The sequence below is a fragment of the Panthera tigris genome, chromosome E3 (assembly GCF_018350195.1).
Source record: "Panthera tigris isolate Pti1 chromosome E3, P.tigris_Pti1_mat1.1, whole genome shotgun sequence".
Classification (NCBI taxonomy): Eukaryota; Metazoa; Chordata; class Mammalia; order Carnivora; family Felidae; genus Panthera; species Panthera tigris.
In genome coordinates, this window is record NC_056675.1 from 32,030,014 (window position 1) to 32,044,825 (window position 14,812).

At 58.1% G+C, this 14,812-nt stretch overlaps 1 protein-coding gene across 1 annotated transcript in view; it reads left to right on the forward strand.

The window, feature by feature from the left end:
* The window catches only part of LOC102965660, a 136,576-nt gene that overhangs the window by 96,964 nt on the left and 24,800 nt on the right, over positions 1–14,812 (forward strand). The window contains exons 44-51 of the mRNA XM_042971197.1: positions 1,053–1,260; positions 3,894–4,060; positions 5,285–5,397; positions 6,464–6,539; positions 9,523–9,660; positions 10,955–11,117; positions 13,217–13,338; positions 13,965–14,105. Coding sequence (XP_042827131.1) covers positions 1,053–1,260; positions 3,894–4,060; positions 5,285–5,397; positions 6,464–6,539; positions 9,523–9,660; positions 10,955–11,117; positions 13,217–13,338; positions 13,965–14,105 — 1,128 coding nt within the window. The remainder of the gene's footprint in view (positions 1–1,052; positions 1,261–3,893; positions 4,061–5,284; positions 5,398–6,463; positions 6,540–9,522; positions 9,661–10,954; positions 11,118–13,216; positions 13,339–13,964; positions 14,106–14,812) is intronic.

The following is a 14,812-nucleotide window of genomic DNA, read 5'->3' on the forward strand; positions in this document are numbered from 1 at the left end:
GACCAATGCGGGTTGATGTCAACCCCCCCCCCTCCCTGCATAGACCGCCCTGGTCAAAATCACCTCCCCCACCCTCCCCACATGGACCCACCCTGGTCGACGTCACCCCCCCCCACCCTCACCCCCTGCCCAGAACGTGCTCTTGTTTCCCTCTGGTGCACAGAACGTGTGTAGCCAGATGGGTGGGGTTTCCCTGCACAATTTGCTGGCTCGCTTTCCCTGCACAATTTGCTGGCTCGCTTTCCCTGCACGTGGATGTGTTCCCCCCCACGCCGAGCCCCACAGTTGGGTTTTCATGGAGGCTTCATCACGTAGGCATGTTGGGTCATTAACTCAATCCCCAGCTCCTCCACCCCTCCTCAAGGATGGGGGGCCGGGGCTGAAGGTTCCAGCTTCTAACCAAGGCTCAGTCTTCCTGGTGGCCGGCCCTCTCCAGGAGTCCCCCAGAGGTCACCTTGTTAGAACACAAGGCGCTTCTCTTGCTCAAGAGATCACAAGGGATCGGGGCGCCCGGGTGGCTCAGCCAGTTAAGCCTCTGACTCTTGATTTCGGCTCAGGTCATGATCTCGCGGTTCGTGAGATCGAGTCCCACGTCAGGCTCCATGCTGACGGTGCAGAACCTGCTTGGGATTTTCTCTGTCTCTGTCAATCTCTCTCTCTGCCCCTTCCCTACTCATGCTCTCTCTCAAATAAATAAGCATTTAAAAAGTAGCCTTCAAATGGTAAGTATTACGTGTATTTTACCACAGTAAAAAGTTTACAAAGCACATGTACCTTTGGAAGGTTTTAGGCAGGGCGGGAGCTCTGTGCCCATGTGGCCTACCTGAGCCATCGCAGTTCTAAGAGCCCCTCCTCTTAATAGATACTCTTCAGCCAGCAAGCCCCACCCGGCAAAACAGCACCTGCAACCCTGCTCCTCCTTAAACCTGCTCCTGCAGGGGGGCCTCTGTTCCTCCCAGCCCGGCGCTGTGGGTTTCCCGGATCCAGGGGGAGCTGGGCCGGGCTGCCTTCCCGGCACAGGGTGAGGCGGCCTCTCCTCCGTGTCATTCCAGGCCGCTGTGGAGGTTCCTGGCCGCGGCTCCAGCTTCGAGCATTCCGGACGCATCTTGGCGGGGCCCACCTCCCTGAGCTATTCCGTGAGCTGCTGTCGCCGTGCTGGGCACCTGGAACTCGCTGGCTGGAGCGAACACAACAGCGTGACCCTGCTGCGGGCCGGACTCCCGCGCAAGGCCCGCCTTAGCGCCAGGCTGCAGACGCTCGGTAAGGCGCCCAGGGCCCTGCCCCGAGACCCAAGAGCCGGCTTCCCCCGGCCCGGAGCCTGCCCGCCAGTCTCGGGTGCGCTGAGACCCCCTCGGGCCCAGAGTGGTCCTGAGCTCCAGAACCAACCGGGACATCCTTGCCCGATTCCCTGCGAGCATGCGCTCCTTTCCCAGTCCTGCCAAGGCAAAGCACCACAAACTGCATGGCCCGAAACCACAGATGCTTGTTCACTGACGGTCCTGGAGGTCAGAGGTCAGAGCTCAGGTGTCAGCGGGGCCACCCTCCTGCCCAAGGCTCTCTGGGGACAGTCCTTCCTTGCCTCTCCACCCAGCCGTTCCCCGGCTTGTGGCCACATCCCTCCCATCTGTCTGTGCCTCTTTTCTTGGGGACACCAGATGCTGGATTCGGGCTCCCCCCTACTCCAGCACGACCTCATGCCAGCACGATGACCTCTGCAGAGACCTTGTTTCCAAATAAGGTCACGCTCATTGGCACTAGTGGCTGCGACTTCAACTTAATTTTTAGGGGGAAACGGTTTAACTTCTAATGGAGGGGGAAGGGAAGGTAACGGTAATAAGAGCCAGTGTTGATCGAGGCTTACTGCATACACACCAGGCAAGCTGTCTACACACAGGAGCTCGCCGGGTCTGCTCAGCCATCCAGTTACACCAGGGAAAGTTAAAGTCCACAGTGGGGCCTCTGAGCCCTCAGGATCCGCACACTCATCTCACTGACCACGACTTCTGGCCCCTACTTACTTTACTCCTCGCTATTCTTCAGACGCGTCGGGCTTGCTCCTGCCTCAGGACCTTTGCACAGGCTGTTCCTCTGCCTCGAAGGCTCTTCCCCTGCATATGTGCTTGACTCAGTCCTTCACCTCCTTCAGATATTTTTCATAAGTCATCTCCTCCATGAGTCCTTTCCCACCCACCCTGTTTATTTGTACCCCCACCTCTGTCTAGCTCATTCCATCCTTTTCCTGGCTTGGTAGCTCTAACATACCATATAACATACTTACTAAACACCTTCATTTCTCATTGCCTGTCTTCTGCCCACCCACGCTAGGATGTGTACTCCACAAGGACCCAGGGATGATTTTTACCTGTTCTGCAGAGTGGAGTGGAGTGGGTGTTCAATTAAACATCTGTTGAATGAAGTCATGAACATATGAGGTAGAGATTAGTCACTGCCCCCATTCTGCAGAGAAGGATGGAAACTCAGGTTGAGTCACGTGTCCCAGGCCACACAGCTGTTGAACATTGAGATCAGGACTTGAATCCGGGCAGTGTGACTCCAGAGCCACTGTCTGACCACTATGTAGATTGCAGAGAACGGGACCCTTGGTGGCTCCCCTGTCATTTGGGCCATCTTCTTTTCTGTCCTTGGCTCTCAGCCCGCTATGGGCTGAGTGGGAACCTGGAACAGACAGAGAGGGACTGACCTCACAGACTGCTCTGAGGAAGGGTTTACTGGGGTCGTGGCGGGTAAATGACTGGACAGTTGTTCCAGGATGACCGGTTCCTGGCCCTTGAGAAACCTGGTATGGCCGCCTATAGCCACGGAAACTTCTCACCTGTGCACTGCTGTCCATGTTTAACTGTCCCAACCCCTTAGGGGGTATTTTCTGCCTGGTATTAACATTCTTGGTGTCCCCGAGGGTCTGAAACATGCCCGGGCGTGGAGATGGGGGCCCCTTCAGATGTGTGTCCCCTCCTCTTCGGGCCCCCTACACAGCAGGTGCATGTGGTTAAACACCGCATCAGGTGAGGACAGGAACGCTTCCTGAGGTCTGTGTGCCCCCCGGGTGTTTTCAGGTGTGTTACCTCCACGAATCTTGGCATCGTCACTCAAGGTGGGCAGGCTGTGCCCACTTAATTGACGAGGAAACCGAGGCTTAGGGCCACCTTGTCCACATCTGCCAAAAGCGCCACCTGCGCTGATGGGCCCACAAGGCTGGCGATGGCCTGGGCCAGGGGTCACAGGCTGGGGCTGTGGGGTGCATGGCCCAGGAAGCTGGCCTCTGATGTAGACTAGGCCTCATGCACTTACCCTGGGTAAGTATTTTCTGATGGAGCAGGAGGAGTCTAAGTCCAAAAAGGAGAAGAAGAAAGCTTCTGGATTCTCCTTGTCCAGAGGGTTTTTTTCCCCCTGCTTGCTAAGATGAGGCATGGTCCAGCTGGGCACCATGAGAGGTTCCTGGATGGGTGGAAAGAGCGGGGCCCCTCCAGTCTGGGCCAGGCAGGCTGCAGGTTGGAATCATTTGATAGTGATTGGATGTTTGATAAACCTGGAGGGAAGTATTCTTCTGTTCCCTTGGCAAGCCCTGGACCCCTGGGGTGTGTCCAGGGGTGCTAAGTGCTGGGGATGGGCCCGGGGAAAAGTAAAGGCCCTGCCCTCGAGGGGCTGACCCTCCCTAGGCGGGGAGCATGAAGGGTTGGCGGGGACAGTGCGAAGTGTCAGTTTGGCAGCCAGCCCAGGAGGAGGAGAAGCCAGGCCGAGATCCCCGGGGGCAGGTGGGGGCCGCCTCTTGACGTCCCGGTGGCTCAAAGCAAGAAGCCTTGCCTGGGGTTCATGCCCCCTGAGAAAGGAAGCAAACTGAGCCCTTAGCAGCCTGTGCCCTTCTCTGCCCTTAGAGACCCAGACCGAGGCCAGCGTGGCCCTCCACGGAGGGGATGGTGGGGTCAGCGTGGACGTGGCAGCGTTGGTGGCCTGGCCGATGGACGGCACTCTGGAGCTGATGGTGAATGCCAGCCACGCGGTACCCGCTCTCCGGGGGCTGGGCCTGCCCTTCGCCAGCCAGGTGAGACGTGGGTCCCCCCACCTCCACGCTGGGCCGGTCTCCCCCCAGGTCTACCCACTCCATCCGGTTCCCAGCCTGCGCCAGGCCCGCTGTGTGCACGACCGACCGTGCTCTCTCTCTCTGTATCTCTCTGGCACTTTCCAGTCGGTGAAGGCTGTTGGTGACACTGACCGCTGGAACCCGTGTCTGCTCAGCCGTCTTTGTGTTTGCAGCCCTGGGGCGTGTGGACGGGCCTCCTGCGGCCCGAGTTCCAGCTCCCCGCCCTGCGTGCTTTTTTGCCCCTTCCGGTCTTGCGTTCAAGTGAAAGCCCAGCTTTGGTCTGTGGAGCACCGGGGTGCTCAGCGCCGGGGTTTTGTGTGCCGTGACTCCTTTCCTCCTCCTAACACCCCGTGAGAGGCGGGCGGCAGAGTCCTTAGGAATCTCGGCTCTGGGAGTCAGATCCCAGCTCTGATGCCTGCGGGCTGTGGGGCCCGGGGCAGGTTCCTTAGCCTCTCTGTGCCCTCAGTCTCATGAAATGGGGGTGATACTTGTGCTGATAGCACGGGGTTGGGGAGCACGGGGAGAGTTCGCATCACTTACACCTGGTGGAGCAGGTGGTTTAGAAGCTTTGGCTGCCACTGTGATGGTGAGTCGCCGTCATCACTGTCTCCAGGTCACACGTGAGAGGGTATGCCACCTGCCCAAGGTCATGTGGCAAGCGGGCAGCCAAAGGGGCTCTGGCTGGCAGCTGGGCCCCTTGCCATGCTGCCCTCCCACATCTGGGAAGAAGAACCTGCTGTGGCCCCGTGAATGGGGTCAGGCTCCGGCCACTGCCCCTTGGCACAGAGTTGCCTTTCCCGGCTGGGCCCTCTGGCTGCCCGGCGAGTCACTGTCACATTCCAGAAGCGTCTTGTTTTCGATTAGCAGCACGTCCCCGCCCCCACTCCACTCTGCCCCGAGGAGAGGCTGTTCCCAGAGGCCCTGTCACCCCTCATGCAGGGGGTCTTTGTCACTGGACCCCCCCAACTGAGGGAACCTGGTTCCTGCTCCCTCTGACTTCATCTAAACCCCCTTTTCTTGGTCTCGGGCCCCGTGGTGGGGAGACGTGGTGGGGCTCATTTTCTGCTGGCGTCCGGGGATGCAGGCCTGGTGGGGTGCACTGTGGGCTGCAGAGTGGGGCCTGGCTTGGGAGGGTCCTCGGGCCCCCCGTACCCCCCCATACCTCACAGCCTGCTGCTTCCTCAGCTCGTGTTCCAGAAGCTCTGGGCAGAGGGACAGATGCACTCTTCCCTGCAGCTGACCTGTGATTCTCAAGCCAGCCTGGTCCTTGACGTGCATGGCCAGAGCCAGGTGCTCAGGTGAGGGGCTCCCTGCCACTCTGCCCGCCCCCCATCCCCCACCGAGCAGAGAGGGATGGGTGAGGGGGAGAGATCAGCTGGGCCCCTACCGCGTGCTGACCTCTAACCCCCAGCGCCTCCTTGAACCCTCCCCACAGCCCCACTGCACAGATGTGGAAAGAAAGGCTCAGAGAAGCATAGCAACCTGCCCAAGGCCACACAGCTCATAAAGTAGCCTTGGCCTTTGGGGGGCAGGACACAGATGAGGAGTTCCTGGTCCCACAAACTAAATGCATCCTAGGCCTCAAATTCAAATTAGTCATTGTTAGAGCTCTTCAGTCTGGGGACCTGCCGGGTGGCTGGCCCGGTGCCCGGTGGCCTCACGCATGTATGAAGTCGGGGGGCCACCAGGCTCCAGCCCCCGTACCAGGTCGCCGAAGGGTGACTGTGCCCGCCCAGGGTCATGGGGCCACGTCTGGGGAAATTTCTGGTTGTTGTAGCTGGGGAGCTACTGGCTTCTAGTGGGCAGTGGCCAGAGATGCTGCTACATGCACACGTCAGCCCACAGCCACGAGTGACACCACGGTGTGGCCGAGCCACCAGGAAGGGGCAGCAGCCTGGAGCTCACAGCACTGGGCCGCCATGAGCACCTTGGCCTGGAGGGGCCAGGGGAAAGCGTGCCGTGTGCACTCGGCTGCCAGGAGCGAGCCCACGTTTGAAATGCTGCCATCTAGACCCTGCTGAGGCTTCCACTGGCCAAACCCGAGAGGGCCTATTGATGGGCCCGCCGAAGACACTCAGCCCGGCACCGCTATAGCTCGTTATGCTGAGGGGGAAACTGAGGCTCACAGAGGGTAATTGAGGAACTTTCCCCGGCCAGCACCCGACACAGGCCGGGCGGGGATGGAAACGCGTGTCACCTGACCCGGCACCACGCGGCCCTTGGGCCTGGGGCGTGCGAACGCCCCCCACCGGCCCCTGGCCAGGTTCCTGGATCTCCTGCCCTCTGCCGGGGAGGTTGGCCTGCCCTGACCAGCCGTGGGCGCCCTCGTGCCCAGCCTCAGGCACACTCTGTCCTTCCTTCCAGCAAAGAGCTGCAGCTCTCCGGCCGGCACCGGCTCCCTGGCCTTCTGGGCTGCTGTCCCCGCACAGCCTCAGCCAAGGTAACTGTGCCCAGCCGCCCCTGAGCCCTGACTGCTTCCAGATGCCCTGCCGAGGTGGGAGGGGGCCCTGCCGGGGACCGTAACCTGTCCACATGTGTCCGCAGGCCCACGGCAGGCCCCTGTGGGCTGCCCTCAGAAACCCCTGGCTCCAGCTTTCCCAGACACCCCCAGGCTCACATTCCTGGGCCGGGCCTGCAGCCCCCTGCTGAGCCCACGGGACCCTGGGGAGCGGGGGAGGCCCACCTGCCGGGGGCCTGGCACCGGGACCACCTCACCGGCCTGGCAGGCTCCCGACAGCTGGGTCGAGTGGCACAGGCCTTGGAGCTGAGGCAGCAGTGCCACCCGGGTGCCCTGTCTTGTTCCCACGGCCCAGGCTTTCTGTGTCTCTTCCCGCCCTTGTCCGTGAATCCCCTTTTCACCCAGGACCCCCAGGACAGCCCCTGGTCACGCATCTGGCCTGCGCGTGGCATTTGGGGGTCCTGGGGGTAGACAGCAGGCCCAGGCTGGCGTGCCCCCCTCCCTCTGTTACCGTTACCATTACCTGTTTCCCTGTCTGCAAGTCTTCCCCAAATCAGAAGCTTCTGGAGGGCATACCCGACCCAGGGCCCAGCACACAGTAGGTGCTCTGGGAAAGATGTTGACTGATGGAATGAGTGATCGGTTGTTACATTTGCCGACTGGTCACTTCGCCATCCTGCCAGCCACCCGGTTTTGTTAAGTGCCCTCCCTGCCCGGGGCTCGGCCGCCTCTGTTTGCAGAGCCCCTACCGTGTGCCAGGCCCCGTCCTGGTGCGCTCACATGATGTCAGTGCTCCCCAAGCTTCGTTGCAGCTGTACGATCCATCAGGGAACCTCTTGTTCCCCCGACCCCAGTCTTTGTTTTGTATACTTTCCAATCTATAGAAAAGTTACTGTGGGACAGTGAACATTCCCCAGTTGTTAATATCCTGCCAAAACTTTCTGTTTATACTTACGTGTTATATATATTTGTATATTCACACACACGCATACATTTTCTTCTGTGCAATTAAGAGATGATACAGACATGTTTCTGGACACATCATACCTCTTTACTTCTAAATACTTCAGTGAGTGTTTCCTATTAAAAGTCTATTTTCTTGTATAACACAGTGTAAGTACAAAACTCAGGAAATTTAACATGATGTAGTAATATTATGATTTAATATGTAGTCTGTAATAAAATTTCCTAGTTACTCCAGTAATGTTTCAAGCTGGGTTTTTAAAAAATTTGTTTGTTTTTAGTTTCTTTTAAATCTAGGACCTTCTGCAGGATCACCAGGGGTGCTTAGTTGTTCTTTTTGATTTCTTAATCTGGAACAGAGGTCTGCAGACCTTAGGAGCCAGATAGTAAATATTTTCGCCTTTAAACCCAATATGGTCTCTGTTGCAATGCTCAGTGCTGTCACTGTAACAAAAAAGCAGCCATGGACAATATGTAAATAAATGGGTGTGGCTGTGTTACAATAAAACTTTATTTACACAATCAAGTGGTGAGCCAAATTTGGCCCAAAGTGGACCCCTGATCTAGAATTTTTTCTCCTGCCCAGTACCTATTCCCCCCGCCAATATTTTTACTATTAAGCTTTTCAGACACTGGAAAATGAAAGCAATTTTGTAGTGAACATCCACATACCCAGTGCCTAGATTCCCTTACTCCTGGTTCACTCCTGTTGCTTTATCAGATAGCTCCCCATCCAGCTGAGTTTTTGACACATTTCAAAGTAAGTTGCAGAGGTTGATACACTTTCCCCTAAGCAGGAAAAGCCCTGCACTGACAGTTGTGAAGTTTCCAGGCAGTTATTTTGCAAAACTCCTCCGTCGGGATTTGTCAGATTCTTTGTTCAAGATGAGATCTGGGTTGAATGTTTTGACAGGGTACTGCTAATCCGCAGAGCTCTTCAAAAATACCAGTTTGGGGGCACCTGGGTAGCTCAGTCATTTGAGCATCCAACTCTTCGTTTCAGCTCAGGTCATGATCCTGGGGTCATGGCATCAGGCCCCACATCGGGCTCTGCACTGAATGTGGAGTCTGCTTAGGATTCTCTCTCTCTGTCTGCCCTCCACCCCTGCTTGCAAGCAGGCTTTCTCTCTCTTGCTCTCTCTCTGTGTCTCTCTCAAAGAAAATACATTTTAAAATACCAGTCTTTCCACCCTGTTCCCAGAGGTTCTGTTTTTACAAGCGGCGGGTAGGAACCCAGAATCTGTATCTGTGGCTAATGCCCTAAGTGATTCTGTGGTGTAGCCAGTCTGGAAGATGGCACATTACTTCATACGCTTTTTGCAGCACATTAATAAAAAGTCTCATCATCCCGGTTATTATCTCCTGCTAGAAAGCAGAGACTCGAGTGGTTAAGGAACTAGCCAGGGGTCATCCACCCCATGTGACAGCCGTGGAGCCAGAATGGGCATCTGCTGTCCCTGCCTGTGCCTAGTTCCCTGCGCTAGACTGCCCCCTGCTGTCCACAACACTAATGCAACCACAATTCTTGCCCGATGGCCCCGGGATAGTAGCTGCCTTCAAGTGCGTGTTACAGCTCGAAGGGCTTGGAGAGGTGGTTGTCATGGGCACACCTGGTAGCCTCGGCCGGGGCTCAGGACCCTCATCTCCTCAGACTTCGTCCAGCCCAGGAAGCTGCAGGTGTCTTGGGCCCAACCCTACAGCCTGGAGCCGGGATCCACCTGAACGTTCCATCAGAAACCAATGGGGCAGGCACCTGGGTGGCTCAGTGGTTTGGCGTCCAACTTTGGCTCAGGTCACGTTCTCACAGTTGGTGGGTTCAAGTCCTGCGTTAGGCTCTGTGCGGACAGCTCGGAGCCTGGAGCCTGCTTTGGCTTCTGGGTCTCCCTCTCTCTCTGCCCCTTTCCCACTCATGGTCTGTCTCTCAAAAATACATATTAAAAAAAATTAAAAAAAAAATAAAGGAAACTAATGAGGAAATCTGTCCCCTGCTTCTCTGACCCAGCTACAGTATTCCGAGCATGAGGCCGAGAGCGCGATTTTCGTGGCGGTAGAAGAGCATCATTTCCACGTGGGCACCAGGGTGGTGACCGCGAAGGCCAGTGTCACCAACATCATCAGGCTGGAACAGAACTTCCCCCAGGTGCATGGAGGGCAGCCGGGGCCGGCTGGGGAGGCTCTTGGGGCGGCCCTTCGAGAAAAGAGGAATTGTCACGGGCTGTGAAGTAGGCGAGACTCGCTAGAATGGATCGGCAGCTGGTCTCTGTGTCTGTCCCTTCCTCCCTGTCTCCTTCCCTTGCACGTTATTTATTGAGCCCCTACTAGGGTCCAGGACAGGCAGGTCCTAGAAGCAGAGGACATCGCCTGGAATAGGGTTGGTGGATCCTTCCTCTCATCCCGTGTCCATCCGGTGGGGCGATTGACGCCCCCAAAATTGCATTAATAAGTAAGAAAATACTCCAGATGGTGATACATACTATAGAGAAAAGAAAAATGGGGTGATAGCGGGGGAGCTCTTTAGGGGGCCAGGAAACCCTCACAAGGAAGCTGACATTGGAGCTAGCCCCAGATGACCAGCAAGTGTTGGCCGTCTGAAAATCTGGTGGAAAGGCCTTCCAGGCAGAGGGAAGAGCACATACAAAGGTCCTGGGGGCAGGAATGAGTTGGGATGTTTGAGGAGTGGCCACCGGGCTGGAGCAGAGTGGGGGAGTATGGATGCGGTAGGAGGTCGTAGGGGTCCGATCGTGTAGGCTCCTGGCAAGCCTCAGGGAGGAGTTTGGATTTAGTTCTCTGTGAAATTGGAAGCCTTTGAGGATGTGGTCCAAGCGATGATTTCAGACCCTTCCGGCTGCTGCGTGGGGAGGGACCTACAGGGGGCAGCAGAGACAGCAGGGAGGAAGCGGCTGTCCTCCGCAGGGCAGGGAGTAACGGGGGTCTTGCATCAGGGTGGGGCAGTTAACCTCCTCCCCCGATGCTCAGCACTGGGTCTGGAACATGATGCCTGCTCACTGAGTGTTTGAGGAACCCTTGCTGCAAACCACAGCAGCTCCCACGTGGCAGTGCCCGCAGGTCAGCCCCGGGCTGGCAGAGGTTGGCCTTGGGACTCTCATCCCGTCTCATAGACGGGGAAACTGAAGCTCAGAGAAGTCAGGGGACTGACCCAGGGCCACACAGCTTGGAAGGGGAGCTGAGAGGTGGTGTCCCTTTCACGGGGCCATGCGGCGTCTTGTGTCGTGTTCCACCCCTCCACCGCGTTGTCTGCCCATCCCCCGGGAGCCTTTGGCTTTCTCGCTTCCTGATGTCTCTGGCAGCCCCGTGTACTGTTGATGCCCCGTGAATGTTCCTTGTCTTTCTTCTTCCGAAAGTGCTTCTTTTCTACCCCAAGCAGCAACGCGGACCAGGTTGTCCGGTGACCCGGTGCTGTCTTTCTCTTCCAGTTCGGCACCCTTCCTGGGGAGCTGGTCCTGCAGACCTCGTACGAGAGAGCCCGTGGGACCCGCACCCTGCACCAGACACTTCTGTGGGATGACCAGGTGGTGACCCTCCACGGGAGCCTCTCTGGGTCCTTCCCCAGGCCCCCAGGGAACCTCAGCCTCCAGGGTGAGTGTCTGAGAGGCCGCTGACGGGGGTGGCCGGTTCTCTCGCTCCACGAACCATCTTCGAATGCTTGCTCGACCCAGATGCTGTTCCAGGCACTGGGGGATCCGTCCGGAAATAAGATGGCCCAGGTCCTTGCCCGCAGGGAGAGAGGCAGTGTGCAGGGATGCGAATGTGAGGAAAAGCCTATCAGAGTGTGAGAGCGAGAAGGGTTTGATTAGGGGGTGTGGGGTTCCTGTGGGTGGGGCAGCCTAGGAAGGCCTGTGTGACGAGGTAATGTCCAAGCTGAGCCCTGAATGATGAGAAGGAGCTGGCTGTGGTGAAGATCTGAGGAGGGGCATCATGGGGAAAAGGAAAAGCATGTGCAAAGGCCCTGAGGTGGGAATAAGACTGGAGTGCTAGAGCAACAGCAGCGAGGCCAGAGTGGCCCAAGTGCACTGAAGGGGGAGCGAGCGGTGCAGACAGGCGGGCGGCCCCAGGGACCCCAGCCACGCAGGGTCCCAGCCCCGAGCCCGGAGTTACGGTTCCCCTGAGTGTGATAAGACAGGACGTGTGGAAGGTGGGGCAGCCCCGAGCATTCCCAGGGGGTTCAGAGCTGAGGCTGAGAGTTGGCAGGGGAGGTGAGTGCTGTCCCACAGAAGCCCCAGTGACGGCACCTGCGTCCCCCGAGGTCCTCCAGCAAACAGCCCCCTGGAAGGGACTGTGAGGTCACACAGGCTGTCAGTTTACACAGAGCAGAGCCCGACCTGCAGGCCTGCGACACAATGCAGACCCCGGTCCCGGGGCCACCACCTGCTGGGTGGTCTGAAGGAATTTCCCCAGGGTCACAGTTGCCACACGTGTGCCCTGCAAGGCAGAAGAAATGCATAGATCCTCAATAAGCTGAGGCAGCGTGCGTGTGTGTGTGTGTGTGTGTGTGTGCGCGTGCAGAGGGTGTGTGGGTGCATGCAGGGGGTGTGTGGTTGGGCTGGGCAGCCTGAGGACCCTGCTCTGTGGGTACAGAGCATGGGAGTCAGGGGGTCAGAGTGTGGGAAGAAGGAGGGTTAGGGCTCTGAGTGCGGGGCCCATGAACGTGGTCGGCGTTCTCTAGACTAATGATCTGGTGGCTCCTTAAGAAGCACCTAGTGGCACTGTCTCCGGGCACAGCTCCCAGGAGCCTGTGTAGGAACTGCTGGCACCCTTCCAGAGAGTTCAGAGGGCCACTGTCTCCCATGGAGTCTCAGGTGACTCTTGCTCATGGGTCTGAGAAGACAGGGCCAACCGGTGGCCTCACAAGATGGGGTCAAGTGTTGCAAGAGGTCCGGGCAGCTAGACTTAGCCTAGGGGGTGAAGGAAGAAAGTCTAGGGCAGGGAGACTGCCCAGTGTGAGGTCTCAGCTATGGAGATGCCTCCATGTCTCACCCTAGAACAGAATGCGAGTAGAGGCCAGCTGACCGTGGGCCAGGTGGGTGCGGGGCATTCAAAAGGGACACAGGTCACCCCTGAGTGTGAGGAATGTTGGGTGGCAGGTGGCCCAGGCAGCCTTTGGTGAGTGACAACCGTCCCCAAACTCACTGGTTTCTACCAGAAAGCATCAGGTTGGGCACAGGCTGCTGCTGACCTTGGCTGGGCTCTCCAACTCTCTTGGGGGCTGGCTCCCGGCAGATGGAGGACCGCCTTGGCTGGGAGACCCAGGTGCTGCCTATGTGCGGTCACCGTCCAGCAGGCCAGCCTGGGTTCCCTCTTGTGGTGCCTGGGCAGGTTCCCAGGGAGCGAGTGGGAGCTGAGGCCTCTCGAAGCCTGGGCTGGGATGTGGCAGCATCCCCTTCCCCAACTCCTATTAATAAGTCTCAAGGCCCAGGTTCGAGGGCTCCACCTCTTGATGCAGGAGGTGCTGAGTCTCCCTGCAAAGCGGGGAGGGGAGATTTGGGGCTCTCACAGGGACGGGGGGGGTGGGGGGCGGGTGCGTTGAGTGGTGGGTGACCCAGTGAAGGTGTAGCTTCTGAATTTTGTGTGGATTACCTGAGCACGTGGCCCCCAAGTGGCCACCTTGCCGGAGGTGGTCGCTGTGTCTGCTGAGATCCCCCTGGGCCCTCTCCGCCCCTCCCTGTGCCCCCACCCAGTGGAGCTGACGCACCAGCTGCCCCTCTCCCTGCCGCGACACTGCAGTCTCAGCCTGTCCTCCGAGCATTCACGACGTGGACGCCGGGACCACCTGGCCGTGGGCTGGGATGGCAAGGACCAGGTGGGTGTCTGGGTTGGAAGGAGACCCCGGGAACTCTACCAGGCCTGTAGGCTGAGCAGGACCCTCGGGGCCCAGGCCTGCCCAAGGAGCCTTACTAGGGCCAACCCAGCTGGTTCCAGGCCCCAAGAGACCGTGGGAAAGGCACGGGGTGGGGAGTGGAACCTGGGTTCCAGCCACACCTGAGCGACAACAGGGAAACCAGTGGTGAATGCACAGGGAAGGCTTATCATGTGCCGGGCACGGCAGCCCCACGTTCCGATGGTGACACTGAACCTCAAGGAGGTATAGTGACTTGTCCGGAGTCACGGAGCTAGTGGAAGGCAGGGCTGCGATTCTAACTCCTTGATGCCCCTGGCCTGTGTCCTCCGTCCTCTGCCCCATCTCTGTCCTCACTGTCCCTGCCTGCTCCTCCCCGGGCCTCAACTTTGTCCTCTGCAAAACGGGCTGAATCTCTCCAAGGGCACCCCCCCCCCGCCCCCCCGCCGCCCCGCCACAGTCCTGGGAGTTTTGTGCTCAGAGCCAGCCGCTCTCATGCCCTTTGACCTTGGAGAAGGTTGTCTGTACAGGGTGGGGAGGGGGACGCCCTTGTGGGCGAGGCCTCGGGCTCAGCCTGTCCCCCTCCCCAGGTGGTGGTCTCCTCCTCTCTGCAGCTGGGGAGGGACAAGCTGGCCGCCCGCCTGGCCCTGGCTCAGCCCTTCAACCTCTCCTGGTCGTGCATGGAGGCCAGCGGCCTTGCTGAGAGCAGGGGTGGCAAGGAGAGCTGGCAGGTGAGTGGGGAGCATCCGAGGTGCCTGTCATGTGGTCTTGGGGGTTGGCGAGCTGCATGGCTGAGCTGGGGGGGGTGGGCAGGGGGAGAAGGTTCTGCCTGTCTACCAGTATGAAGGACTCCTCCAGAATCACAGATTCCTGAAATTTGGGACCCTGAGAGGTCCTTTGGTCATTCATTCCTTTATCAGTACTTTATTAAACACCTACTACATGCCAGGTAGTGTGTGAGACCTACAGTGCTGCATTTAAAGAGCTTACAAGCGTGTCTGACTCATCATTTATATGCTTGCTTGTTTAGTCAGAAACTGCAGGGGGCTATGGGCAGGGCAGCTCGACTCCTCAACCAGCTGGGTGGCCTTGGGCAGCTCATGGACCCTCTCTGAGCCTCAGTTGTTTTAGCTGTGAAACGGAAAACAGTAGACCAGTGTGTGTAGACAGTAGACAGTGTGTTCCAGGCCGAAGACCCTGTCTAAAATTCAAACAAATGAATGAGGAAAAATTAAGAGTTGTGATAAGCACTCTGAAGAAAGCAGAGAGGAGGCTGAGATAGAGACTAATTAGATGGGGTGGTCAGTGAGGGCCTCCTGGAGGAAGTGGTTTGTCAGCTGAGGACTCACAAGTGAGAGGGAGCCGTCTTGTGGCAAACTGGAGGAATAGCATTTTGGGTATAGAGGGGGGATAGCAAGTGCAAAGGTCCTGAGGTGGG